Here is a 27,752-nt window from a genome sequence, read left to right on the forward strand (position 1 = left end):
TGATCAGATGCCAGACCCACGTCAACAGTTCGACACAGAGGAGCGGAGACTCTAACGCCGAGCTCCCTGCAGATGTCTGAACTCTTTAACCTCTCTCTAAGACTGAGCCCGGCCACCTGACGGAGGAAACATATTCACAATCTAACTCTCACTTCCCAAACCTCATCCTCATGAATCACGACACATCATACTTGGATTTTTGAATGAATAAAAACTTAAAACGTGAACATATCAGGAGGAAGTATGACATGATTGTTGTTGATGGAATTTGTGCTTTGGAAAATGCTAATTATACAAAATGTTCTATGTTCTTTTTGTAGGTTACAAATAAATCTAATTAAAGTTGTTTGTGCTGTTTGCTTATTCTCTATTGTTTTAATATCAGCTTTTAGGTCTTAATTACTAAATTAATTAGTGTTTTAATTATTAAGTTATTTCCAGTGAATAACTTTCAAGTTTTATTCTGAGGTAGTTGTGAGTTTAAAGATGCTTTTTCAGAACCTTTGAGTCAAAGTTCATACTGAAACAATTAACCAGAGAATTAACCAGATACTAAAAATAAAAGATGAAAAATGCAGCCCTGAAAATGTCGATAAATAATAAATAAATAAATAAATCACAGCACAAAGTGTATAGTTGAGCAGAATCCTTTAAACTGCATCATAATTCAAACATGTCCATTTCAATCAGAGAGACATTCATAATTTCACATTGAATAAAATCGTCTGATGAATAAAATTAGAATTAAAAACATTTTGACGCTTACTTCAAATTGTTTAGAGACTTTTTAAAAGGTAGAACTTCAGATAAATCTAATGCCATGAACTGTTGCAGATGTACAGCATGTGAGGATTAAATAATATACATCAATATGTCTGTACTCAGCTAGTACCTACAAGTAGATAAAACACAATATAGCTTCAGATTATTTTATAATGCTAATTGAAATGTACTATATCGAGGTAGACAGAACATTTTCTGCCGTCGCTAACGTGAGCAGCCTCCCCCCTCCGTGTCGGATGTCTGTTCGTCTTCATGTGTCTCTTCTTCTTCTACACTTAATTGTTTCATGTCTTGTTCTTCAGCAAACAGGCCGATATCCCCATTTCTTCTGTAAAGTGCAGCCTCAGCCCATCTCTGCTGTACCCTGTCACTCGTCCAGTTTACAACCGTTCAGTGTGTGTGTGTGATTGCGTGTTTGTGTGATTGTGAGTGTGTGTGTGTGTGTGTCTCAGCTCCTGACAGCCAGCATGGAGTTGATCTCCCAGATGAGGTTGCGGAGTTGGTCCATGATCTGCTTTAGCTGCTGATTCTTCTGCTTCAGCTTCTGCAAGAAAAATTACAGAAAATAAAATTTCCGATTTCCAAAAAAAAAAAAAGAGAGAATGTCTGAAGGCAAATAAACAATTTTGAAGTTTACGGATCAAAAATTAAAAAACAACCGACCAAACATTACGGTTGTTTTTCTTCTGATAGAGAGAGAGAGAGAGGTAAGAGAGAGAGGAGCTCCTTCACTCAGGAGCTACTGTATCTGCAGTGCAGTGAAATCTATTAAGATTAAATCCATCTCACTCTCTCACTAACACTCCTTTAGCCATGACTAATTACCAGCCATTTTTGCGGCGCAGATAACACCTTGAGCAATCGATTTCACACAGCTCTCTTAATATCAACTGTTTAGCTGATTGTCCTTGAAGATATTCCAGAGTGGAACATTCGGAGGCCTTCCAGTGTCTCTCTCTCTCTCTCTCTCTCTCTCATCCTCCCTCTCTAGGGGGGCTCTCGCTGCCTCTCAAGCTCTCTCACTCTTTTCTCTCTCCTCTTTCAGTGTCTCTCTCTGCGACTTTCACTTTGATTCTTGAGTGAGTGTGTGTGTGTGTGTGTGTGTGTGTGTGTGTGTGTGTGTGTGTGTGTGTGTGTGTCTGCATTACAAGGGATATGCCTCATTACTCTGACAATCAAGTCCTGAAATAACTCATCATTTGCTCCAAATTAATGATATGATACTTTGAGCCTTTGTAATTTCGATCCAACTGATAACCCCAAAGCAAACTGTTTGTTTTTTAAGGCTTTAAAAAAAAAAAAAAAAAGAGAGAGAGAGAGAAGCCCCCGCACAGATATGTTTTTGGTTGTAAACGTCTAGATTTGGCTTCAAAGTCAAAATTTCGTTGCTTTTGAATCCAGATTCTTCCACACACACACAAATAAAATATTCTTCTCTGAGCTTTCTTTGAAGCCAGATATGAAATTCCACATTTTTCACAGCCTTTACAGATCGTTCATTATGAAAAGCTCGCTGGCATATCTTGATATATGAATAACACGACTGCTTTTATCACTGAAGTGATTCTGCAACCTCAGGGAGATAGAATTCCATTCATAACCTCATAAGTAGCGAAATGCTAATCCTTCACACCTTTAATACGATGTTTAGAAAAGGGTAAACTGCAGGGAACAAAGCAGAGGAAAGCTCTTAACAGCCTCTTGTTTGACGGTTACACACAAACACACACCCCCACACCTCTCTTCAGGATGCACTCCCTAATTTCTTGGCCTGCCACTCAACAGCCACAATAACGTTGTGATGCCTTTTCAATCCGCAGCCGGCCGCACCTGACTCGCTCTGACACAGCTTCAGCTGAGGCAGGGTGGCCAGTCAACAACTCATGAAAATAAACAAGGCCTCCCGCAGACTGGCAGAAGGCCGACCTGCTTCATGTCACCTGGAAACGCCGGCAGACGTCGGCACAGCGGCGGAGGAGAGAGAGAGTGGGAAAGTGACCTGACACAGAGCGGAAATGGAGATTGACACACACGGAAGAGACGCAGCGACACACTGTGTGATGGTGCGTGCACGTGATAAGACTGCACTGAATTGATCCATGAGACGAGCAGATACTGATTAAACAGAGCAGGTATTGGTCAGGAGTGATGAGCGAACACGCTGTAACTAATGACGATTGTCATTATTGATTAATCTGTTGTTACTTTTACAAATAATCATTTTGTCTTTAAAATAGTGGAAATTTGTTAAAATGCAGATTAAAAAAATATAGAAATATAGAAAAGTATTGAATCGTCACATTTAGAGAACGATTAACAATGAACATTAACCATCAACATATCATATTTATACATTTGACTAATTTTATCTTCAGTTACCTTTAAACCGATTGTTATACATTTATGGCTTCTTGTAACTTCCATTTTATTGGATTATTTAAATTTTCAATATTCAAATGATAATAAATCATATCTTATATCTTATTTTTACTTTTGGTTCTTTTGATTAATCATAACATTTAAACAGTTTTTGAACAGTTCTCATCATTCCATCTTGTAAAGCCTGCGACTGTGTTTTGAAGGTTAATATTATTCTGTGTGTGTGTTTGTAGAAGATCTGTCCAACTCAGGGAGCGCTCAGGTGCCCTTACAGCACATCTGGACACATCTGGACAGAGGACAGACCAGGGTGAGATGTGTTCACCCTCAACACATTCAAAACATCGAAAGACCTCATGGACAGAAAGAGTTTGTTCACTGGACAGAGTTTTTGGCAGAAAGACGATGGAAAAGTCACAGCGTCTGACTCTGTAGCGACAAAGCTGCTTATAAAAACTGTAACCAGAGTCGAAAGTGATTTGACCTTAATTTATTTAGCCATAATATCTGTTGAATGTGATGCCCACTAATAGATTTTATAAACTATTAAGTGAAGTAACAGAGACAAAGAGCTACATCAACGTTACTTTTCTTTATTACGACATAAATGGTAAATATTTTAGAGGCTGACTTCCAAATGAGATTAACTGCTGCTCTGTGTCTAATATTATCATTATTATAATATTACTAAGACATCTGAGGATGTCCCCCAGTGGCTTTTTAGAAATTGAGGCAGGCATTTCTTTTCCTTTTTGTCATTTCGCACAGACTAAAAGGTTCATGGGGAAAATAATTAATTGATTAACCAATTATGGAATAAACTGTGAATTGCAGTCAGGCCTTAAAGCAAAGAAAATATTTCTGAATGATGTTGGAAAAGAAATGTTCATTCAACAAGAAAAACATGGAGAAGTCACATACAACACGGTGATTACTTTTTTTGTAAAATTGTCAGGTTTATCTGAAGAAACCCTCACTCGAGTCTTTGTACTCTGATGTTACTTGAAGACGAGGAACCTACACATCTTCGGAGTCAGAGGGAAGAAAAAAATCTGTTAACGTATAACCGAGCATCTGCAGCTTTTATCTCCAGCTGATGCCTTGTTCACCGTCAACTCTGTAACAACCCCATCAGTTTGGATCTCTGAGAAACGATTGAACGCAGATGAGCCGTGTATCAGAGTGATGATTAGACGCACGAGGAAAGGACAGTGGCTCCATCATTAACTGAGGCCTTTAAAATAAAAAGAACGATTGGAAATGCAAGACAGATGATTGTTGGTTTAAGTGACGTGGGTGAAGGGCTGTTTCTCAGTCTCTTCTATCTGCTTCTCCCCGTCTGCTTTCCTCTGATTCCCTTCATCATTCTCCCTTTCTCCCTTTGCTCGTCCAAATCAGATCAAAGAGGCTGTCCTCAGTAGAGGGGTAAAAGACAGAAGTGAAAGAAAAGCTGAATATTTCATCCAAATGACTTTATTAAAATTCTGCTCGCCTGAAACTTTGCCACGAGAGAAGCTCTAACTACTGTATCTCTGTGTCAAGACAGATCCTGGCTCGGGCCACCAAGAGATATTCGCTGCAAAATATATTCATGCATTCACATCTTTGTGGGCCCAGCAGGGATTGCTTTCAATTAAAAGTGAATAGATTTTCTTAACTTCAATACATCAATGTTCGACAGTTGAACATCATAATCTGTAAATACTTGGGATTTGTCAAATGTAGGCCAATCAAACAACAGGACATCTCCAGCCTTATCAAGCTTGATAATTGGCATCTCTGTATTAATTAATTCTGTTGCTTTATCTCCACATTAAAGTCGACTGGGGAGTTTTATGATCCATTAGACATTATAGAAGAATCAAGCTAATCTTGTAATTATGTCATCATATGAATAAGATGAGGTATTCATCTGCTTTTTAGCCATTTAACCCATTTCATCTGCGATTAAAAACACGATCTCTGGGCACATTAAAAACCCGGCGTTGCTTTTTTGATGAGGTGATTTGAGATAATGGTGAGGAAGAAATGACTTAGATCAAAATATTCACACACGCACAAAAAGGAGGAGAAGAGGAGGAAAATAGCAAGTAGAGCAAAAACGTGCCTTCACTCAGGATTCCTCCGCTAATCCGCCCTGACGCTGGCGACTCAAATCGCAGCTTTGACTCTGACGGATCTGGCTGAGAATTACAAGTGTAAGTGTCTGAGAGTAAGGAGAAGGGATTAGAGGAGAGGAGAGGAGAAGAGTTGAGAGGAGAATATAGAGGGAAAGTGAGAGAGGAGGAGAGGAGAGAGGGAGAAAAGGGAGAAGAAATGCAAACAGTCAAGAGGAAGAGGACGCGGCATCAATAGAGAGAAAATAAGAGAAGGAGAGGAGAAGAGTAAAAGAATTGGAAAGGAGAGGATGAAGCGGAGGAGCAGGGAGAAAGGAAGATGAGATGCAAAGAGTTGTGAAGGAGAGGTAGAGGCGAGAAGAAGGAGACAGGGAAAGAGAGAGAGGAGGAGAGGAAACAAAGTACAGAGCTCGCATAGATTCTTTTTTCAGTGTGACAGCGTCTCTTATATTTTATACATGATCAGTCACACGAGAGGGAGTTAAAACCTTCATCTGCAACATCACAACCACCACACTCAGTACCTCGTCCCTTCACTTGTTTCCTGTAGTAAAGGTTTTTGCATAATCCTGCAGACAAACAAACCAACCAAGTAGCAGGAACAGGGGAGAAAACATAATCTCCTTGGTGAAACATCACAGTGAAATAAAATCTTTCATGTGCGACTGAACTATTACCTAAATCTTCAGAGAGAAATCTGAGGAGGAACACTCATCATCCTAAACTGTGTCCACTACACTATTTCCTCATTCCTTCAAATTTCAACCAGAGATGAGCATTACTCAGCAGAATTACATAGAACAAAGGATAGAAGTATCAACTCGTGCTTACAGATGAGAAAAATCAGGCCCTAGTTCTGTTTTATCATTTTAGGTCTTGTTGAAATTTCTAGTATTTTTCCTGGTATATTATATCAGAGTATTGTTTAAATATGATCATCTATGTCTATACTCACGTATTTTCTAACTAATCTAAGTTACACAGCAGCAATCACAATATCCACTGATTTTTTTGTAGCTTTCCAACGTAACACAAATCACAATCCTGAGCGTGACGTGAGTGCATTTGAGATAAACTGTTCCTCCAAATTGAAATGTCACTTTAAGGGAAGCACACTGGCCACTGAGGAAACTTGTAAAAAAAAAAAAGCACATGTGAGCTGGGGGTAAGTAAGCTGCTTACTGCTCTGTGCTCCGCCTAGGGAACCCTGCGACGCTGAGTCGGCCGTGGTTCACCATCTGACAGTCTACCCTCAGGGAGCCGGGCCGAGCAGCTTTAATTTGCCTGACATCAGTTTAAAAAAGCCTTAATTGACTTTATAAACTTTATGTTTTTTTTCTCAACGGGAATGTTTAAGTACCAGTGCGCTCTGTGTTTGGCACAGAGGGATTTTGACGACAGATAAAAGCCTTATCTTCCAGCAGTGGCAGAAATACAATAGGCATGCTGTCATCCTTGCATACACATAGCGACGAGGTTCTTTCAATACGTCCACAGCATTGAGGTGGAAAGCCCGCAGTGTCAGGTGGCTGTTGCAGAAGGGTTGTAATCGATTTAGCCTTTTCAGAAGTATCTGAGGCCAGGCAGCCCCTCGCTCTCTCCCTAAGCACTTGAGTCTCAGCCAGGTAGCCCCATCGATTGGGCTTTCCTTTGTGATTTGGTTGCCAGTGATAAGAAATGAGGGACAGGAAGGTTGGAGTGCTGTTGCTTTATAACCAATGATGGGCAGCCATCAGCAAAACTGCACATCAAAGCACTATGCTAGAAACATGGCTGTGTTTACTGAGCAGGGGCTAAGCGACATGTTAAACGAGGAATATATTTCACTGCACAAGTCAGGGGGAAAAAATTGCAGTCCTAAGCACATGCGATGAGCTCTTGTGCCTCGGTGCATACAATATCTGAGTTCATACTCAGTTCAGAAGTGCAATGGGGTTAATTTGTACAGAACGGCAGCTTGAGAACTGATAAATTCAACCTTCTGGCTTTCAAACTGCAGCGACTGCACATGATCCCATAAGCACAGACAGACACGTATGCAGGAGAGGTACTGGTAGAGCCAAACACATATAACATGAAGCCAATGCCATATCAATATTTTAGTTTATTCAACAACTGACAATACGTTCCCTGGTTCTCTGTTCTACACAAAACAAATTATTTTAACTATATAACTATCAAAAGTTTGTTGAAGAGATGTGACAAATCCGAGCAAGCAGGATAAAGTGTTGATAGGTAAACAATAAACCTTATCATGAAAGAAGACAGGAAAATGATTTAAGCAGCTGAATAGGCAATAAAAAACTGTAATGGTGCCTGGAGAGCACACACATCTGGTAAGGCCCAACAGGCTCCTGATGAAACCACAATTTAATTTACAATATCTTGATTCCTATTTGGATCTGCACCAAATCCACAAACTAAATATCAGCCCCCTAAACATGCCTCAATTAAATAATTTAAATCCAAATCCATGAATTATTCTCATGGAAATAAAGTAAATGTGGACAGTATCTCTCACAACGTTATAAAAAGTGAAATCAAATTGATAGATTTTCCCCCTGATGCAGAAAAAAGTAGGGAAAAGTTGAGAAAAAAGACAAACTTTTCCCTGAGGACTATGGACTCAGACAATTGGATTAATCCTCCTTGGTGCAAATTATTTATTGATAACGGAATATAACCGAGGAAAATATGGACTAAGTAGGAGATGTACCCTTCATACTTCTCTGTACTGGGTTTTGTCAATTGCTTGTATTATATTCTCTTACATTTTTATAAATAAATTCAAAATATGCCTAAAATGAAGCTATATTCACAAAATATATTTAAATCAGGCTGTTTAATTGGCGGTTTTTCCTTTCTGACATCTGTGCCACTAACTAGAGCTTATGGCAGGGACCACAGGGAAGCAGAACAGTGGCTGCAGCCTGAAGTCTTTGCTTGAAGAGTTGATTTCCAGACTTGAGCAGATGATGTGGGTGCATGTATTTGTTTATCTGCGTGTTTGTGTGCACTGTAGGAACGTTTGTGCGTGTTCTGTGTGCACATGCATGCATGTGAGTGCTCGGAGCCGAGTCAGATAGCCACACCGTCTGAATCTGAAAGCAGGCAGGACATCTTTCTTTCATCTCTCTCAGATGTTTGTCAGGAGCTTATATCATCTGAGACCGAGCTGATCCTCTCACACTCTAAGTAAACATGATACTTCAAGAGCCTATAATGGGCAGTGGAGGGCTCCTGCGAGATTGAAAAAGAACTTTGATTTAGATCTACTTCAGGTGCAGACAACAGTTCTTGAGATGTCGAAACCGTCTTGTGACTCCGTGATGTGTTAAATTGGTACAACCACTCATGCGCACTTAAAATCAGCTCCCCGGTGGAGCCTCTTCAACAAAGTAATATTGGTCTTAAATACCGCAATCGTGTTAAAGAATGAAGGCAGCAGTGAGGGGGAAGACGAAAATGACACACACAGAAGGTTTGTGTAGAGATAAGAGAGGTATTTCCAATTTGAAGTCTTCAATCCACTCATAAGAGATGTATTTTTTATTGAGAGCAATAAGACTTGAGGGAGAAAGGAGAACAAGTGATTACATGTGTCTCGTGAAAACCCTTTACAGACCCTTCACATGCTCACACAAGGCACTTTCTCAAGATGAAATGTAAACATTTCTGCCAGCACCTGAGCAAGCAGCTTTTCCTTTACTAAATGAAAAGTGATGACAGGGTTTGGAGTTAATAAAAAATAAAACAGCAGCCGTTCAGGTAATGTAACGTGCCCTTTAGCAGCCACAGCGCAGGTCCTCAGTCAGCTCTTGACAAGAAACTCTGACTACAGCGAAATATGAAAACAAACGCACCCGTTCACATCCCTCACGCTGCACACCAGAGAGGCTGCTGTTGTTTGTCTACGCCCTGTTTTCGTGCTTACGCTGTTAGTTGACATATTTTGCTGAATTCCTCAGTTCATAATTTGAAGAAAGCACCTTGACTTCCATGTCACCATTCATAGGGTGTGATAAGTCTTAGCCATGCTCTGGAGTCATTTCTCTGTTACTTGGGACAAAGCATAAATCTCAACTGGGTGTCATTTGTCATAAGTTCGGTTTTTTTGTTTTGTTTCAGGCACTCGACTACACAAACCCATTATTATCTACAGCACCACAATTACTACCACTGCCACCTCAGAGCAAACCCCTATGTTTCAAATGTTATCTTTCACACAGGACTCGATAACATCAAGTATGAAAAATCTGAGAAACTAAAGAAGGACTTCATATATTTGCTGGATGACGACGCCGATGAGTTTGTTTGCCTGCTTGCTACTGTAGAACTGTCTTTTCATTTATGATCCCAGCGGATGCCTGATGACCTGTTTCCTTTAGAACTAAATTAAAAACATCTCTCTTCACTCAAACCTTTGTTCTGTTACTGACACATGTCTCTGTTTGATGTCGGCCTGCGTCCTATACATTTCTATTTCTCTTAAAAGCAGCCTAAGAAAAATGTAAAGTTGGCCTTGATGTGCAGTCGTTACACAAGTGAACTACTTGGAGCACAACAGGAAAATACAATCTAAGCAAAAACAAATAATCCACCTTGCACCATGCTTTGTTCTCATGTGAACAAAAGTCCTGAACATAGCAGTGAATATAAACTATGCACCTCTAATGGCTAACATTGCCCTTAAACAGTGTAATACAAAGTAGAAATAATTGGGGTTGCACTTGACACTAAATGCAACAAAATGCTCAGGAAAACATATTCTTCCAAAAAAGAAAGAGCAGCTATGATTCCTCCTCGGCAGGAGCTTTGCAGCTACACTGACCTCCTGACCCCAGCAAAACAATTAAAAAGCCCTTGGCATACAGAGAGCCCCTAATGGGCCACATATGAGGCTACTAATAAGACAGAGGTACGGACTCCTGCTGTGCCCAGCCTACTAATTTTGAAGCCTGAGCATAGTTGTGGAGGATGGGAAGGGAGTGATAGAGGGAAAGAGAGATGGAAGAGACAGAGAAGGGCGTAGGGAGGAATGGAGAGGATGGATGGAGGGAGATGAACTGAAGAACAGCAGGGGAGGTGGCATCTGTGGGAGTGGAGAGACAGAAACAGAAGAAGGAGGGAGACAGAGAACTAGACCAGAGAGCAAAGCGATGGAGATGGAAAGAGACACAGAGAGAGCATCTGCCAACTTAGCTGCATCCCTCTCTCCCCGCTCTTATTACAGTTAGGAGGTTGCCTTTGTTTATCATCAGGCCTCTGCAGACTCCCCGCCTGCTCTTCAGATAAAACTAACTGCCAGTGCCACTGGAATTCATTATATACACACACACACCAGGCCAGCAGCCCTCGCACAGGTCTGGAGAGGAGGAGAGGAGAGCCAGACAGTGGATGGCTTTTCTATTTGAAATTACAAACACCTTCCTTGCTTTTAATTTCTCCCTTTCTCATTTGAATAAAGAGGACAGACGTGGTAATTAACGGGGTATTAAAAAAGCAAGGCGGTGTGCAGTGACGGAGGAAGACGATGGGGAGGAGGGTGAGGGAGCATGAGAGGGAGAAGTAGCAGCAGCAGAGTGGGAGAGATAGTAACTAAAAGAGGAGCGAGAGAGAGAGAGAGAGAGAGAGAGAGAGAGGAGCTGTGGAGAATTAATAACAGGCCAGATCTCTCCAAGGCCTCCTTAATGGGCTGTGACAGGAATTTATTCACACTTAGGCTGGTATTAAATCAAACGCGAGGCGAGTGGCAGGCTGCAGCACAGGGGTGGGGCAGGGGGAGAAGGTGCAGCAGAGAAAACGGTGGGGGTCTGCCGTGTCGCACACAGGTCCGGCATTTCAACCCCCCTTTGGGGTTGAGGGGTCATCTCTGAGAAATTTGGGATAGATAGAGGGACAAAGAGTTTAAGTAACGTACAGTGCGAAGAGAACAAATGATGAGTGATGTGCCATTTACAAGACAGCCAGTCCCACGCCCCAGATGGAATGATTATCAAGTAGTCCAAAGAGCTGCTATGAATCATCCTTTCTCCATTCTGCAAAATGCACCGTCACTTAGCCGGACAGCCAGCCAGTCCGTCCATCAGTTAGCCAATCGGTCAGACAGGCGGGCAGAAAGGAGCCCGCTTCCCACCGACTTGGACAGCGTTTACAAAGCTGGCGAAAATGGAAACACGAGTCTCCGTCCAAATTGGCACTCAGCTGCAAATTCTGCTGGCAAATTTATTTGTCATATTCTTTGTTTTCCCTCATTAATTGGCGTGTGACCAGTAATGTTGGGTATTCATTAGGGCTGTAATTAGTGGTCACTTGGGTGCCACCGACTTTGGTACTTTTTATTGGAGCCGAAACAGCGTGGATGACTGGGGATGCTGAATTGATATGCACAATCACATTCTATGGCACCAGAGGTCTGCGGCACAGAGATTGAGCAATCGCAACCCATTAGGCACCAATGAATTAAGCCTAATGCATCTTAAACATTTATGCAAACACCGTTGACTTTCACACACGCTCAAATAAACTTGTCCACTACACACACACTCACATTTACATAAAATGCAACTACACACATCAGAGTGAGCATAAGAGACATACAGTACAAGACTACTGCATTCAGCCACCCGTACACTGGGGAAATATATACATTCAAACACACTTTAAATTTAAATGTATATTGTCACACACAGCATGCTTCCTAGTAAAGACACTTGTGGAGAGTGATGAGAGTAATGCCTTCCCCCTCCTCCCCCTCCAACGCTGGGCAGATTGCATCACCATCCGTCAGCCAGACTCCGACAAACAGCAATTACCCCAATCGACAGATAACGAGAGCGAGGCTATCACTCACAGCCAGGACGCCCCATAAAGCAGCCAGACATTACCATAGAGGAGTCATTTATCTGCCTCTCCTCTAGCCAACCCCCTTCTACTACCGCTCAACCCAACTCTGATCTTTTTTTTCCTGATACCTGTTCAGCACGGTCTGCTTGGGTGGTGGGCTTCAGGCTTCAAGAGAAAAGAGGTAGGATAAGGGCCTGAGGATATGTGGAGTGTGATGAAAGTGGGCTGAAGTGACAGCTACTACGAGGGTCACTACTTTGGTCTCACACAGCTAAATCTCCACGCCGCTGTGACAGCACCATTCTGGCAGCACCCATTATCATTCGGCTATAGGAGGAAAAAACACTTTGTTTGTGTTTCATTATTATCTGCAGGATGAGGGGAGGGTGCCTGCCTACATGGGGAGGAGATCACTGTCATGAAAATGGCCATATAAAAAGGCAAAGGATGTTTTGACGGATAGCGTGACTTGAGATGTCGTGTTCAAGAGGCCAAAAGCGTGTTTTGTGAGGCTACCGTGACCTTGAAGATTTGCAAGGTCACTTTAAGATTTACCTTCGACCTCGGGCAACTGAAAATCAAATCAGTTAATCTTTAAGTCCTATTGAAGGTTTGAAGAAATCCCCTCAAAGCGTTCTCGAGACAGTGGCTGTAGTGTGCTTGGAGGCATAAAAAAACAGTTGCTACACAGATACAAAGCAGTCAAATTGGCTTCAAATACAAATATAAGAGACCCAATAGACACCAATTGAGTCTCCTCCAGCGTAGATTACAGGTTAAACAAGACATGAAAAGTGAACTTGAAGTCTGGGAGTTTTAAATGGCCATTTTCCAGTAATTTCTAACATTTTCTGACTAAATGATTAATGGTGAAAACGATGAGCAGCTTAATCTATAATGAAAACAACCCCTTCTTGCAGCTCTAATGGCAATAGGAAGATCCCCAATTACTGTCCACCAATCAATGGAGTGTTTCCACGAGTAGAGTCTCACAAACCAATTTCACTCGTTCTAATGAAGGTCTTAGTGGCATTTTCAAAGGTTATTCCTCTATTAGGGGGATATTAACACTGAAAGACATGCGTGCTTTTAGTCACATGTGCCTTAATTGACATGTCTCTCAGGAGATCAGCTGCAGTTGTGGTAGTTGCCAATTGCTCTTCCAAACTGAGCTCCACAACCGTCAAAAAAAGACAATCCAATGAGTGAAAAGGAAGATGGCAAGCAATAAATATCAACACCAGGCTGCACAACATCCCTTGGCTTACAGGTCACAGATGTAATGTCAATATTTCCCCACAGCCTATAGCAGAAGCAGGGCTGTAGACAGGGATTAGGTAGGGATTGGATGGCGCTCATATTTAGGCCGAGCCAACAAGACTGCTTTACATTATTCCGTCTTGTGAGCTGAGAGCACACTTCAATGGCTCTCTTCAGATCGGCTTCTTCTGTCGAATGGTAACAAGGGTGGTGTCTGTTCCAAGGTTATTTCACTCAGAACTGAGTGTCAAAAAAAAATCCTCATCCACTGATACAGAATCCTATTAGTCTGCAGTCCTATCGCTCTCCCCATCTCCTTCCCCAGGAAGCTGCATTATGTCATTGTTCATTATTTACAGCTGTGAGTGAATTTAAATTTTGATAGAAGTCATCTTTCCAAAAAATCTACTTTCGGCTTCTCTAAGGGGAAATATGAGGCTACCAATCGTAAACCAGTGTGACATATCAGCTGGGGAGTTTGCAGCATGCTTGGACTTATCTTTTCACTTATGCATCAATCTTCTCCTCCCTCTCTCTCTTTCTCCCTCTCAGCATCCTGTAACAGAAGGTATCCTATTTTCCCTGCTGCAGCTGAATTTCATCAGTCGTCTGTTATTCCTTTTGAAGACCCTATCTGAATGGCAACGGCTTAACTCTGACAATCCGCAGCTGTCTACACATCTTTCAATCCATTCTTTCATCAATCTTTTACCTGTCTCTTCTTTCCTGTACATCAAGGGGCCCCTCGCTCGCTGCTACTGCCATGCAATGTTCCATTCGTTTTAAAAACACCAAATGAATGGATTTTTTTTTTTTTTTTTTACTTTGCATTTTATCTCTCAGTGTTCCTTTGTCCTTTACTGTCCACTTCACACGTCTCTCCTCCCTGACAACGCAGCTGTCTGTCTGGTCACCCATCCATCCTCAAACACCTTTCCATCAGAACAGTCCATTTCTCTCTAACCTTTGATTCAACCGAAAGCGTACTTTCCATTTTTCTATCACAAATCTTTCATCTTTCACTCCACCAACCTTTTCATCTTAACATCTCTATGCCATTTAGCTCTCATACCCTTTTCTCACTCTTTTTTTTTTATCTCCCTTCTGCTTTTCTACCACAACAACCCCCCTCTCATCCAGAACTATCCGATCTGGCTGGAGTGACTGCAGCAGATGTAGCCAGACCACAAACATCTGCTTCCCCTGTCCCACTGCATCTCTACTCTGCTGATCAGACTAACCGCTGTAACTCCCTAAAGCTTGCTGTCCTTACTGCTGCCTTTATGTGCAGCTGGGCAGCCTGGCCAAAATCACAGCTAAATACGTTGCGAACACATGAGGCGTTCACTGGAAATCCCAGTGGCAGATTGGAAATGTGTGTTTGCAATAAGGTCACGTTTTAGCCTATGGAAGAGTCAGGCTGGCTGGGGATTTAACAATATAAACACTGCTTGTAAGAGAACATTTCCTCATTAAAAAAAACTAGAAATGTCAATATACTGCTGATAAGTTACACTGCTTGATAAAAACTAAACAAAAAAACAATCACATTAAAAAACCAAAGCATTTTTGGTCCGCTTCCCAAATTTGGTTCGACCAACAATTTGGTATCCGAGGTCAAATAGTTGATGATCATCACAGCTTCCTGAAATGTTCAGTGATGTTGCAGATAGATAAGTGACAAGATGTCTGTGGTGTAGCAATAAATTTGGCTTCTAAAAATCCCACACAATCCCAAATGTAAAAAAATAGGTTACTTAAAACTAACATAAAACTTACAGATGATTTTTACTTTAAACAAAGAAAACACCAGCAATTAGACCTATCCCCTTGACTAAGCAGCGAGGCATTAGAAACATCCCAGTAACAAGCGTAACTCTGCAGATATTGGCACCACTGAAATGAGCGATTTGGTATGTAATATGTAATAGGGTGGCAAAAATAAAGTTCTCCTTTGTGTAATATGTGTATTTGTTTGTTGGACACAATCAACATCAACAGCCTTTATGGTGTATTTCATGTGCTCAGAGTTAAATAAATAATACATGCCTATATACTGTATATATGTACAGGAAGACTGCTTCTGTATACACTGCATAATGAGGTCCTTGTACTTAATGTGCTAAGAAATGCAGAATGTGAGGAAAGCTGGACCTGAAACATACGGCAGCATGTCTTCTCTATATGCTTGGATCATTTGACGGAACTCAATTTGCATGCTAATGCTTTGCATAGGGGAAGGTCACATCATAAACAAGGTTATTTATCACTTCAGTACACAGGTCTCTAATAGAAAGAAATTACTCTCACTTCCCAGGGCAGTGTTTTATGTACAGTCACTGAAACTCACAGAGAAAACTGGTACTAATGTCAGTAATTCAGTCTATTATTTCATTTAAAATACTGCACTAGGTTATATATCTACCACATTATCAGCCGGTTTGTAGCGTGTTCTTTGCGTGTATGGAGGCTGTATGTGACAAGGGGATGCTGTTTGTTTTGGATGTGGCTGAGTGCAGTTGAGCAGGGTTCGCTGCAATGTTTCACTGTAGTGTTAACATTTAAAAGCAGCCAGGGGAGCTGTGCTGAGCTCTTAAAAATAACCAATTCTCATCTCTGCTGCCGACACTCCTGACCTTGGACCATTATCATTGCAGCACACTCAAACGGCTTGGCATGCACAATCCGTACCGGGCCAGCACAATACAAAGGAAAAACAGAGAGCGGCTACAGTCTGCACGTGCACATACTGAAAGCATGTGTGAGGGCAAAAAAAAGCAAACACATCTTGCCTCCCTGAAGAAAGAACAAAAGCTTTTTCACTCATTCACACAAAAATACACAAACATAAATCCATGACAGACGAACCAAACTACAAAAGGCTTCTCTATTATGCATGATGTGCTTTACCTGAACCTTAGCCATGTTCCAGTCTCTAAAACAACTATACTCAGGTGAGATATGAGCGAACCGGCTGTTTACCTCTCCTGCATCTACGCAGGATCTAGGATTCGTAAACCGCAGGCTGTTATTTGCATGTGGCATTTTAAAGTCTTGAATGTCTTGATCTAGATAGGCCCCATTTCCCAGGGAGAGATTAAACGTAATCCTAGATGCAAAATTCATCTTTGGGGGCAAATGCTAAAAAGTCAAGGGGCAGGGTTTGTCATCGTTAAGAGAGCCTGGACAAAAAGGTACACAGTGTATTAAGACATATATTCTTGCGTTGTATTGATTTAACACGTAAATCAAAATGTTGTGTTTTTTTTGTCTGTCACAAAATTAGGCAAATTTAAGGAGCAGATATCTATGAGTGTGTGAAATTTGGTGCAACTGTTCTATTGAGTCTAGTTTATTCTCTGTCTCTGTTGTGGTGCTGGAGAGATTTGTCATGTTTTGACTTTCATTTTCTAATCAACGACATGGTTCAATAATTAAAACAGTGGGGTTATCTCATCCCACTTGCAGAAACATTTCATCCTTTCAAATTTACATTACACATAAATACACTATTCAAATAAAAATGAATCCTTAAAATGAACATGAACTCTAACCCCATATTGTGTATTTATAGTATTTGTGATTTTTCAGCAGTAGACATTCAGTCTATTTACAATTCTACACCATACATGCATGCAATCCATCAGTGATGTTTGCATTTGTATTATCGCTCAGTGATAACAATCGTATTGCAGCTGTCAAACTAGAACTATAAAGCAAACTAACTGCTGCTGCTTGACATTAAAAGCATCTGGAATAAAGGCTGGGTATTATTGTGAAGCAGCCACAGGAGATGGCTTGTATCCAAAGTTCGCTCAAAATTATAAAACAAGCAATAATGCGTTTGGCCATTTTTGACAACTCACTCGCTATTAGCAAAATAATCTGTTGCTAAATCAAACAGGACTTGAAAAACAACATATCACACTTCTAACTTGCTCTCTTGTAGTTTCTCAGGCAGCTTCATCTGCAATAAGACTGTTATCGATGGTTATGCATAATTAACTCTGAGAGACCATCTTCCTGCGTCTCTCTGTCCTCAAACCAATTCCCGATCAGGCATTAAATTGAGTCATGACTCAGGCTTTCAGCAACAAACTTTCCGACTTTGACTTGACATGGAGTGTCAGTCGGAAGAAAACCTCTCTGCTCCGGACTTCTGTGCGTCATAAAACACCCTCTCTATCAAAACTGGGCAAAAACATGTCTGACAGTGAACACATTTGAAAAAGCTCTTAGGTGTGTTTGATGTCTGACACTTTCCAGAAGTGAAAGCCTCACTCACGAGAGACGGTAAAAAAAAAAATCCAAGTCATCTCTTCTTTCTGTTAATATTAGAAACACCACGAGCTACTACCATGCTATTTGCAGTCAATGGTCGGCTCTCAGACATTTAAAATACGTTTATATACTATAGAGCTGCTCATTAGCTCACCTCCCTGTTTGAATCTTTTTATGCATACTGGCCATATAAAGTAATTCACTCACTCTGCCATTTTACGATTTGTGTGCGGTGGCAGAAAGCAGATGTGTGACGAAGTTAACGACCCACACATCCAGATCATACGTGAGGGTTGGGATATAGATGAACTGGTAAATTGAGAGTTTCCCCTTCAGGCTACAAACTTTACTGATCTAAAATAACTTCATGGTAACCTTCTTATTTCATTAGTGCTAGTTGGGATATACAACACATTACCTTGTTGACCTCCAGGATTTCTCTCCTCTCCTCGGTGGCGGGGCGGCTCTGGCCAGCTGAGCGGTCCTCGTGTTTGGAGCTGTCATCTTCCACAAAGGGTATAAGTTGCTGGAAGGAAGAGCAAGCCAAGATCTGGTTGTATTATTCATGAATGTGGATACACGTCTGAAAAGCTGACATATTCAAATGAATTAAACAAATTAACAGTAAAATAATCATTGGGTTGTTGCTGTCAGCTGTTTTTAAAAAAGGTCTCATTCTGGGATGAAACTCACTCAATGAAGCACTTTTGACACATGCCCCTCCCCTTTTACTCGGCCCATGTTCGGAAGATACAACAAGCACTGGACTGCATATTCTCATCTCTCATAGGGAGTCCAATATGTCTGCTGAGTACAGTTATAGGTTTGCATTATGCGCATATTGGCAATCGACCTATGAGTACGAAGCTATAGTGAAGACGTCCCTGTGGTGTGTCATAATCGTGCTCCCATGAAGGGGTGTCAATGGGGATTCTGTGTAAAGCTCTCGAACACAGGACGAGTCTCTCTCGTCTCTTATCAACGATGTGAGAGAGGGAGACATAGAGAGAGATTAATTCATTTCTAAACGCTGTGTGGACTCGACCTTGTCTGCTTGACACTACAGTGAGGCTGATGCACATCAGCCTTCAGACGAGGCTGCGTTCCTGAGAACCGACAGGGTCACTGCCTCCTGCTCTGCATCACACTGCCCCCTAATGGTTGCCTCATAGAGGAGGAGTAGAGCAGGAGGTTTGCTGCAGCCACAGATCAAATATTGTCGTTTTTTTTCTTGAGAACACACTGTTCCTTCATACCCAGGACGTTTGGGACATGTTGCGCAAAATGGGATTGATGTTATCCTTGATAATCTTAGTAAAGCTACAGCACAGAATTGGATTTTGTCAAAACGAGAGCGACTGTAGGGCACGCAGTGTAAATGCAGTCAAACGTCTGAGCAATTCTACAGCGTTTCTAGGAAATACATAATATCAGTTATGTTGACGTTAAGTCAATTTTATAGTCTCACCCACTCAAAATCTACAGAGCAATTTCCCTGCAGTTTACGATGTATGATACTAGTTTAATGTGTTTCAAGCAGCAAAGAGCCAGATGTTCTTGTCACGAGAAAAAACTAACATCTCTAACTCTCTAACTAACTAAGTTTCCGTATCAAAACAAAAACTGTCTTAGGTATGAGACTCTGAAAACAAACAGAAGCTAAAAAAATGGCCACACCTTGTTCCCATCATGACTTGGACCAATACTTAGCTCAATCCTTCATAGTTGTATGATGTTATTCTTCTATTCTTTCCTGCAGCGTTTGACCTGATTGTGCAGATTTTGCAGTTGGACCAGAGGACCTGCAGACGCTAGACAATGATTCAATAAGGCTGCTTCATCTGGAAGCAATGAGTGACTAGTGTATGAGTACGATTGGAGCTGGCCAACGTTGAAGTGAAAAATAAATAAATAGGCAGACGGAAAGTTTAACTAACAGATGAATAGAAAGGAAATGACCAGGGTGGATGGGGGCAGGGAGATAGTTAGGAAAAAATGAGATAGAAACTAAAAAAAATGGAGGAGAGAATAAAACAAATAAAGGGATTGGGGGAAAAAAGTGCTCCTGTCGGTTTCCAGGCTGAGCTCCGAACCGAACTGTAAACTCTGGGACAAAAGAAAGCAAGGACATGTGCAGCATATTATATCAGACAAACTATGAGCTTGTCTCTGGCTCAAGAAAAACTTAAAAGTAGGAAAAGTTTTTTTTCATATAGGGTAATTTTATACCAGAGGGAATGACATATCGGATTTTAAAGGTAGTGGGCTGATTTTGGCAGCGCGTGGGGGGAAAATGAAATGTGCTGAGTAGGGTGGGAAAGATGGATGTAGAGTGTATTATGTGTGCACATGTAGCCATGCAGCATACGTGTGTGTGTGTGTGTGTGTGTGTGTGTGTGTGTGTGTGTGTGTGTGTGTGTGTGTGTGTGTGTGTGTGTGTGTGTGTATGAGTCATAACCTCTGCCTCTTCCACAGAAAGATGGATGTGGTTTTCTGCCTGACAGAGAAGAATGGGCCAATGAAGTTTTCCAGCTTACCTCGCTGAGACACAAGGAAAAGGATCGAAAAAGACAAACAAAAACGATAACACAATAATAAGAAAATAGTCGGGCGAACGTGTAAGCGGAGAGGGAAATGAAATGGCATGGATGTTCACTTCAGGAAATGACAAGAGGGGGAAAAAAAATTTACAACAGAGACAGAGGAAAAATAGAAAGACAGCTGGAAAATGAAGCCGATGTGAAGATTGACTGAAAGATGGAGGGATACGAGGAAAGAAATGGAGAGAGCCATTATTCATCAGCAATAAAAAAGGGAGCTCAGGAAAGAAAGAGGAAAAAGCTACAACGAACGGCAGCTGGAAAGGCGAAGGGGAAAGAGCTGACGTGCATTTCGTCCAGCTGTTCATTAAACGGGTCTGTTGCTAATTAGGCTGTGATGAGGTCACGCTGCCCGAGTCATTGATTCCACTTCCTGTTTCGGGCAGCCAATAGTGGGCGGCTGTCACGCGGGCACCTGAATTCTGCGGGATGATAAATGGCATGTGTGCAGGGGCCAAAATCAACAAACCCAGCGCCCCAGACAAATATGGCGAGCTGAGCTATTGGCTGGTCAGCACTGGACTGAAGCTCAGCCGCAAAGGGAACATTTATAAACATTTAAATAATGATAACAACTAATTAGTGGGGTGAATTACTCGATGAGAAGGAACATGTCAAAGTGAACCACTCAAAGACTCATGAGTAGAACAGCAGTCGAGAGTCCTTGTGAACTACTAGTGGATAGATCATTGGAAATGCTGCTGAATGCCGAGAATGTACAGTACATGTTGGCAGCCATGTTCCAATTTAGGACTGGTCCCCTCCCACAACCTCCTTCATCCTCAGTAGGAGTCTGGTTGGAGAGATTAGCTGCGAGCCAATCTGTAAAAATTGGGAAGGGACTGCCACAGTCATAAATCCAATCAAACAGTGGTGGATGGTCGAGCTGTAGACCTGCATGGAGCCTCGCACAGCGCAGTGCATGCCCAGTTAGCCTCTGATTGTGTGTGAGTGTGTGTGTGGTGGTGGGAAAACTGCCTTCGTGACATTCTACAATGCACTCTGTATTTCTGTGTGTCAGTGCAGGCAGGCGGGGGTGCAGTGCGGCTGAGCTGCTGCTGCTCCTGAAGGTGGATGGTGACCGTAACCAGCGGTAAAGAGACTCTGGAGACTCACCTGAAGTGACCAATCAATCTGCTGCCCGCAGAGAAAAAGGGAGCAGGCGAGATAAGAGTCCCCCAAGGTAAAGATGTGCGTTTATGTGAGTGTGCACGTGTGTGTGTGTGTGTGTGTTTGAGTACGTATGAGCAACAATGTCACAAACAATGTCCTTCTTCCATTCAGCTAACAACCTCCTAATTAGTAGGAAATTTGAGTGACAGTTGCTTAAGCACATGCATCATGTGTTGACGGTTGCATCTGGAAGGATTAATCAATTGTTACAACCACAATCTGTACAATGTGTGTGTGTGAGTATTAAAATATAACTTGATTAAAAAGGTGAGATAACATCTCAGCAGCAACTGAGAATGTACCAATCAATGAACAATAAAACAGTAAAATCCAATAGCATATCGTTCTAAATTAGCGCTGGACCCTAAAAGTTCGATGAGTCTATATATCAGTCAAGAAAACCCCAAGCACAGTCCTCTGTAAACTATAGCAGACTGTCTACAGCAATAGACAAGTTGAAGTTAAGACCTCTAAAACCTTTTAAGACCCTTTACGACCACACCAATAGTGAGAATATACTGGCTCAGAGTAAACACTGTGAGACTCCAGCACCTTGATCCAGATTCTCCCGAATCTTTCTACACAGCCCACTTCAGTAAACTTGCATTTTCACATGCTCATAAACTCAACCACAAACAGACTAACGACGCAGCACATACCATAACTAATAATTCTTCTTCAGTCCGACAGGAGAGAATTTTTCATGGTGATGAGCCCTAAAATATTAATGAGGTAAATTGTGAGTTGTAAATATGGTCTATACATATATAATTTGATTAATTAGGCCTTTTTATTTATCATAAAGTTGAGTTTAAGGCATTTTAAGATTTTATAAAGGACCAGCAACAATGTCCTCAAAACAAACCACAAAAAAGAGAGATGAAAGTAGAGACTGGTGTTGGAAATGGAGGAAACCGAAACACCAGCCTGATGTTTTCACATGAGATTTAATATCATATTTTTCATAATTGTAGGTAAGCTTGACTGAGAAGGACAATAATGTTGACTGAAAATACAGACGGTGACAAATTGAAGGAGAAACCTGAATCAATTTTAAGACAATCATGTCGAATGCGGACGCTTCCACACAGGTGCACTGCATGGTGCAATTAAGCAATTAACATCCAATCACGCGCTGAGGCATAAAATATAAAAATGCAGAAAATACCAGTTGATTCTGGTTTTATACAAACAAAGTGAGAAGAAAGGACAACCTGACAAAGACTTCTCAACTGACTCAACAGGAGCAGTGAATAAAGCGACATGTTTGAGATCTATAGGAAAGACCTCAGAAATTGACAGTTCTCATTTGATGACTGTGATGCTGGTGAATTAATGTAACACGTAAGGAAAATCAGGTGAATGAGCATATCAGTGCATGATGTGATCGAACTGTATCAAATTATCTCGGTTTTGGACAAAACACAACATTTGAAGACAAGGATTTGTCAGGGTTGTCCCTACATTTCATGGATGAGGTGATCAGTGTCAAATGAGTCTCACCTCGGGTGGTATGGGGTCCAGTCCGGCACAGTTTTCATTGCATTTGTCGTAGACAAGACGCAGCTTTCGGAACAGCACAGAAAGCATACGTAGGTGCTCCTGGAGTTTTCCCAGCCTGTCCTGGTGGGTGTTGGGATGGTACGTGACCCCATTTGGCAGCTGGGAAGGAACACAGAGGAAATGTTGGGTTCAGCAAAGAACAAGCCTACAATTTCCTTAGTGTTGATAAAAAGCAACAATCATTGATCCCCACAGCCAAAAGCAATACAAAGTCTCTGCTGCTCTCAAACTGGTAATGGTCCATTAGAAACCTCCAACTAATGTGCAATATATACACTTTAATTTAAACTGATAACACAGAGGTAGTTTCCTTTCTGGTTAAGAATAAAAGCTACAGACAATACAGAAACCAGAAAATGTGTCAAACATGTGTGTGATCGTGCAACAATATGATAACAAGTCATGACAATATATTTATACTACAATTTACACTCCCACACACAAACTTGGCACCAAAAGGTTAACTGCTTCAGCCCTTTGTTTTCTCTAACCTTCATACTGAGGCAGCATCTCTGGCTTTTAACTACAATGGGTGTAAACGAGTAACGAGATATGTTTTTATTGAGAGGATCGACGAGCCTCTGGGGCAGCACCGTCTGATTATAAACAGAATCTACAGAACATGAAACAAGTCTGCCTTCAGGGCGAGCAAGGGGAAGACACACAGACAGAGAGACAGAGGGAGGGAGGGAGACAGGGATGAAGAGATAAATGAAGAATTTTTATGAGTATAAAAGACAAAAACAAGTCACAACAATGCAGTTTGAGCATTCTGCAGCTCAGACGTGCTCGTTTGGTCCGTCTCAGGCTGCGATTTTAACAGGGTGCAGGAGGAGCATCTCTCAGGAGCTGGCCGACATCCACGATAAACTCTTGCTGACCTCAGCACTGTCAGAGCTGAACTACACATGAACCGCAAAACAAACTGATATAAAAGACTCATTTCCTGAGTAGAAAACGCTTTAAGGAATGCTTTTGAAGTGATTCGACATCTATCTGCCGTCACTTGATTGCAGTGAAGTCATATTTGAGGCATGACCTAATGAAGACAGTGCATTGATAGCATGCAAGACAGATAACCTCCCAACAAATTACTTGTTTGACCAAATAAAAATGTAGAACAGAGGGAAACGATGGCCATGATCCTTTGTGAAAGGTGCATCAGACCACGCTCTGGACCAGTAGACTAAATTACAGTATATTGAAGAGCTGGTCCTGGTGCGGATGAAACTGAACCATGGTTTGATTTGTTTTGCGGTGTTAATGATAGAGGATGAAAAAGAAGCTGAAGCCGAACTGGTCTTCTAAGAAACAGAGTTGACCCAGGACGACAGGATTGTTTTCAGTCTTCGCCTCTGACATTATAATGTTTGAATGACGAGGACATTCAGTTGGCGTATACTCGTGTTGAGGACTGCAGCCTGAAGTTGGGGATGCTGGTAGTAAAACCATAATGATATTACAACTGAAGCAGCTGTATGTAATGTAATTCGTGTATCATTAATTTTACTATTCACTCCAGAGCCTTTTCCTGCTGTGACAAGTCCAAATGTGTTTTGTGAAAAATTTCCATTTCACTGTTTCGCTAAATTCAAACAAATGGCTGCATGATTATATCACTAAATTCTAAACTTTCTCTAAAGGCCTTTTGTGTTCCCTGATTTTGTCTTTTTAGTTTTTTTGAGGAAACTGAAGTTAAAATTGAGGGTTGAGGGTTAAGCTTTGGGCTGACTGCACTGAAGTCACAGCTTCCTTTTAGTATTCAGTCTGCTGCCACTGTCAGTTTTCAAATCCTGCATAAAAACACATTTTTAATCGACTGACAGCTGTTTTGTTGTTTGCATAATAGTGCTTTGAAGTGTTAACACCAGACCTAGTATTACTATTTTTGCATATTCCTTTATATTTTTGTGACACGACCATTCTTTGGCCTTTTATGCTAATATTCTGTTGTTTTATCTTTTACTTAGATCTGTTTGATTATGTTGTATCTCGGATTCACAGTTTTTATCTCTTTTTTGATAATGTCCTTATGGCATTAAATGTTTCCTAGGGTGTTAGAGCTCAGCAAAGGAAATGAAAGAAGGAGAGGAAAACTGAAAACTGTAGGAAGACTGAAACCATGACTGCCGTGCATGTGGGCAGAGAGGCAGAGTGAGACTGACCTGCATGTTCCTGAGGAGCTGGAAGATCTCCATGGTCCTGAGCACAATGTCTTGGACCGTCTCCTGGCCGATGCGACACAGCGAGGCTGTGTTGACATCACGCGCTGCTTGTGCTTGCTGCTGTTGCTGCTGCTGCGGCGGTGGCTGCGCGCCGAAAGGCGATACTAGCGGAGGGGTCGTCATGGAGACAGAAGGTGAATGTGACGCAGGAGAAGGTCTAGGTCTAGGTGAAGTTCCTCGTCAGGCCATTCCAGACCAGCACACACTTACATGCCTTGATTTAATGTTTGGCAGCAGGAGGAGAGGAAGGAAATTCAAGATGAGTAAGAGAGTAGGACAAGTTGACAGTTGATGAAAAAAAGTCTTGATTTCACAGATCTCCCAGATCGAAACAGGATGTGTTCAAATTAGGTCGGGGCAATATGGCTAAAAACTGTATCAGGATAAAATGTTCACACCAGTCCATATTGATTATTATAACAATCAATTTCTTTCAAGTTTGACTATCTTGATGGGTATAATTTTTGTTCCTTAGTGAAGTGTTATTATTTTAAAACCTTAAGAAAATTATATTGTGATGATTATTGTTATTGCTCCATCACCCAGCTCTATTTCAAATAGTTTTATGCATTTGACAAACAATCTGAAAAAATGTGTCAACTCTTCACACTGGAGAAGTTTGAACTATAAAACGTGGAGGAAGAAGAGAGTAGGAAATAAAAGTCTTGAAAACTAAATTGTTTTTATTACCAATTTATTTGTCAGTAATATTTATGTTTACTCACTTGGTTGTTTATTCTCTAAATCATCCAAAAAGTGTGAAAGAGTCTTCAAATTCTGTCTGTCAAAAATGAATCAGTCTATACTTATATTTATCTTGAATAATTATTTCGTCAAGTACACAGACAAGTTTTTATGCTTTTCATGAGCACAGAATGACAAACATGGTACATTTTTACAGATCTGAGACCATAGATCATTATGTATTATATATGTATAAGTATTATATGTCACAACATTGAACTTACTGATATTGATACTAATGGTTTAATCAAATGGCACTACTTCAAGTAGTTGACTGTATTCGACCAGAACCAAGAGATATTTAGTGTGCGGCAAAGAAAAGGGTCAAATCTTTACACTGGAGAAGTTTAAACACTAAAATATGTTTTAATTTAGCTGAAACTTTGATCCAAACCATCTCTTATAATAACAGACCTGTTCTAGTTACCAGCTGGCTGAATGCCCTGTGAACACTGGGCTCGATTTAAAGTGGGATATTACAAAAAGAAGCATTAAGCTGTTGTCATTGTTAATAAAGTTTAACAACCAGGAAGTGCTGTTTAACGAGCTGCACAGCTGTGACCAAACAGGTCGTTAAAAAAAAAAAAAAAAACATGCTAACAGGACCGAGAGCTGCTGAAGCGACGGTGCTAACACGTTAGCCGTTAGCATAAGTTGTTCACGGCAGTTTGTGAAACACGTGAACGAAGCTTCGCGTCCGACACGAGCTCCTCGCGCGTCAACGTGGACCAGAGACAGACGACGCGCCAAGTAACGGGTCCGCGACACGCTCGGGAGGACAGGCTGTCACCGAGGCTAAAGTGGACGCGACACTTCGGCCGTGTCTCTGTTCGATTCCCGCCGTGTGCTGTCGCTGTTCCCGCGCCACGCGAAGCCGATCCGCCGTAGAGATGGACCCGGTATTTCCGATGTGTCCCGAAACAGCGTGTAACTTTACCTGCGCGCTGATAATTCGTCATCTTTGTTGACATGTCAACTTCCTCTGCTCCGCTCCCGGGATCTCAGCCGCCGCAACTATCGCGAGAGTTGGCCCAGACACCGTAAGTGCTGGAAAAGAGGCGCCACTGCTTATTACATCCACAGATTCAAGTCGGCTGTGCGGGGACATTCAAACAACAGAGACACGGTGAGAATATATTAATTTAGTAGCAAATAAAACATAATGAGGTAAAAGTAACACAAAAGGATAGATCTGTATGAAATTTAAGAAATAAATGACAGAGAAAATTAAAGTAACTAATTGATGGAACTGTGTAAAATAATGGTGAAACTTAAAACAACTTAGTTGAGGGCACTTGCAAAGTTTGACCTGGTTTTAAGAAACTTCAGTGGATGAAGTATTTCTAAGAACATCAGACACTTGGTTCCGTTCTGCGTCGTGACTGAGAGTTCTCCATGTTCACATTTGACTCAAAGTAATTTGATGTGATTTTTAATCCACACGAAATTTTATATAATATCTCTTAAAAATAAATTAATATATATCTGTGTCCTTGAGAACACATTATCCATATGAAATGTACCATCTATATTATACTGTATTGTATACCTCGTGGATTTATTAATGTACCTCTTATTATGATAATTCATATATATATATATATATATACACTTGCATATCTTTATCTTTATACTTACTACATCTTTATACATTTATGCTGTCTGTGATATACTGCTATTTAGTAAATAACAGTGAATTCATTTATATATACATATATTTGTGTGTATGTATATATAGCACATAGCATTTTATACCCATATTCATTTTTATACCATACCTG

At 41.2% G+C, this 27,752-nt stretch overlaps 1 protein-coding gene across 1 annotated transcript; it reads right to left on the bottom strand.

Moving 5' to 3' along the window:
* Positions 1-631: 631 nt before the first annotated feature.
* On the bottom strand, positions 632-27,054 carry med30 (mediator complex subunit 30). The gene is made up of 5 exons (XM_020107362.2): positions 26,909-27,054; positions 25,168-25,441; positions 22,943-23,101; positions 18,085-18,192; positions 632-1,327 (listed from the first exon to the last, which is right to left on the bottom strand). Exons 2-5 carry the CDS (start codon positions 25,348-25,350, stop codon positions 1,232-1,234), a joined length of 546 nt encoding a protein of 181 aa, XP_019962921.1. The 5' UTR covers positions 25,351-25,441; positions 26,909-27,054; the 3' UTR covers positions 632-1,231.
* Between the last annotated feature and the right edge of the window lie 698 nt (positions 27,055-27,752).

This window comes from Paralichthys olivaceus, chromosome 20 (genome assembly GCF_024713975.1).
Source record: "Paralichthys olivaceus isolate ysfri-2021 chromosome 20, ASM2471397v2, whole genome shotgun sequence".
Taxonomy (NCBI): Eukaryota; Metazoa; Chordata; class Actinopteri; order Pleuronectiformes; family Paralichthyidae; genus Paralichthys; species Paralichthys olivaceus.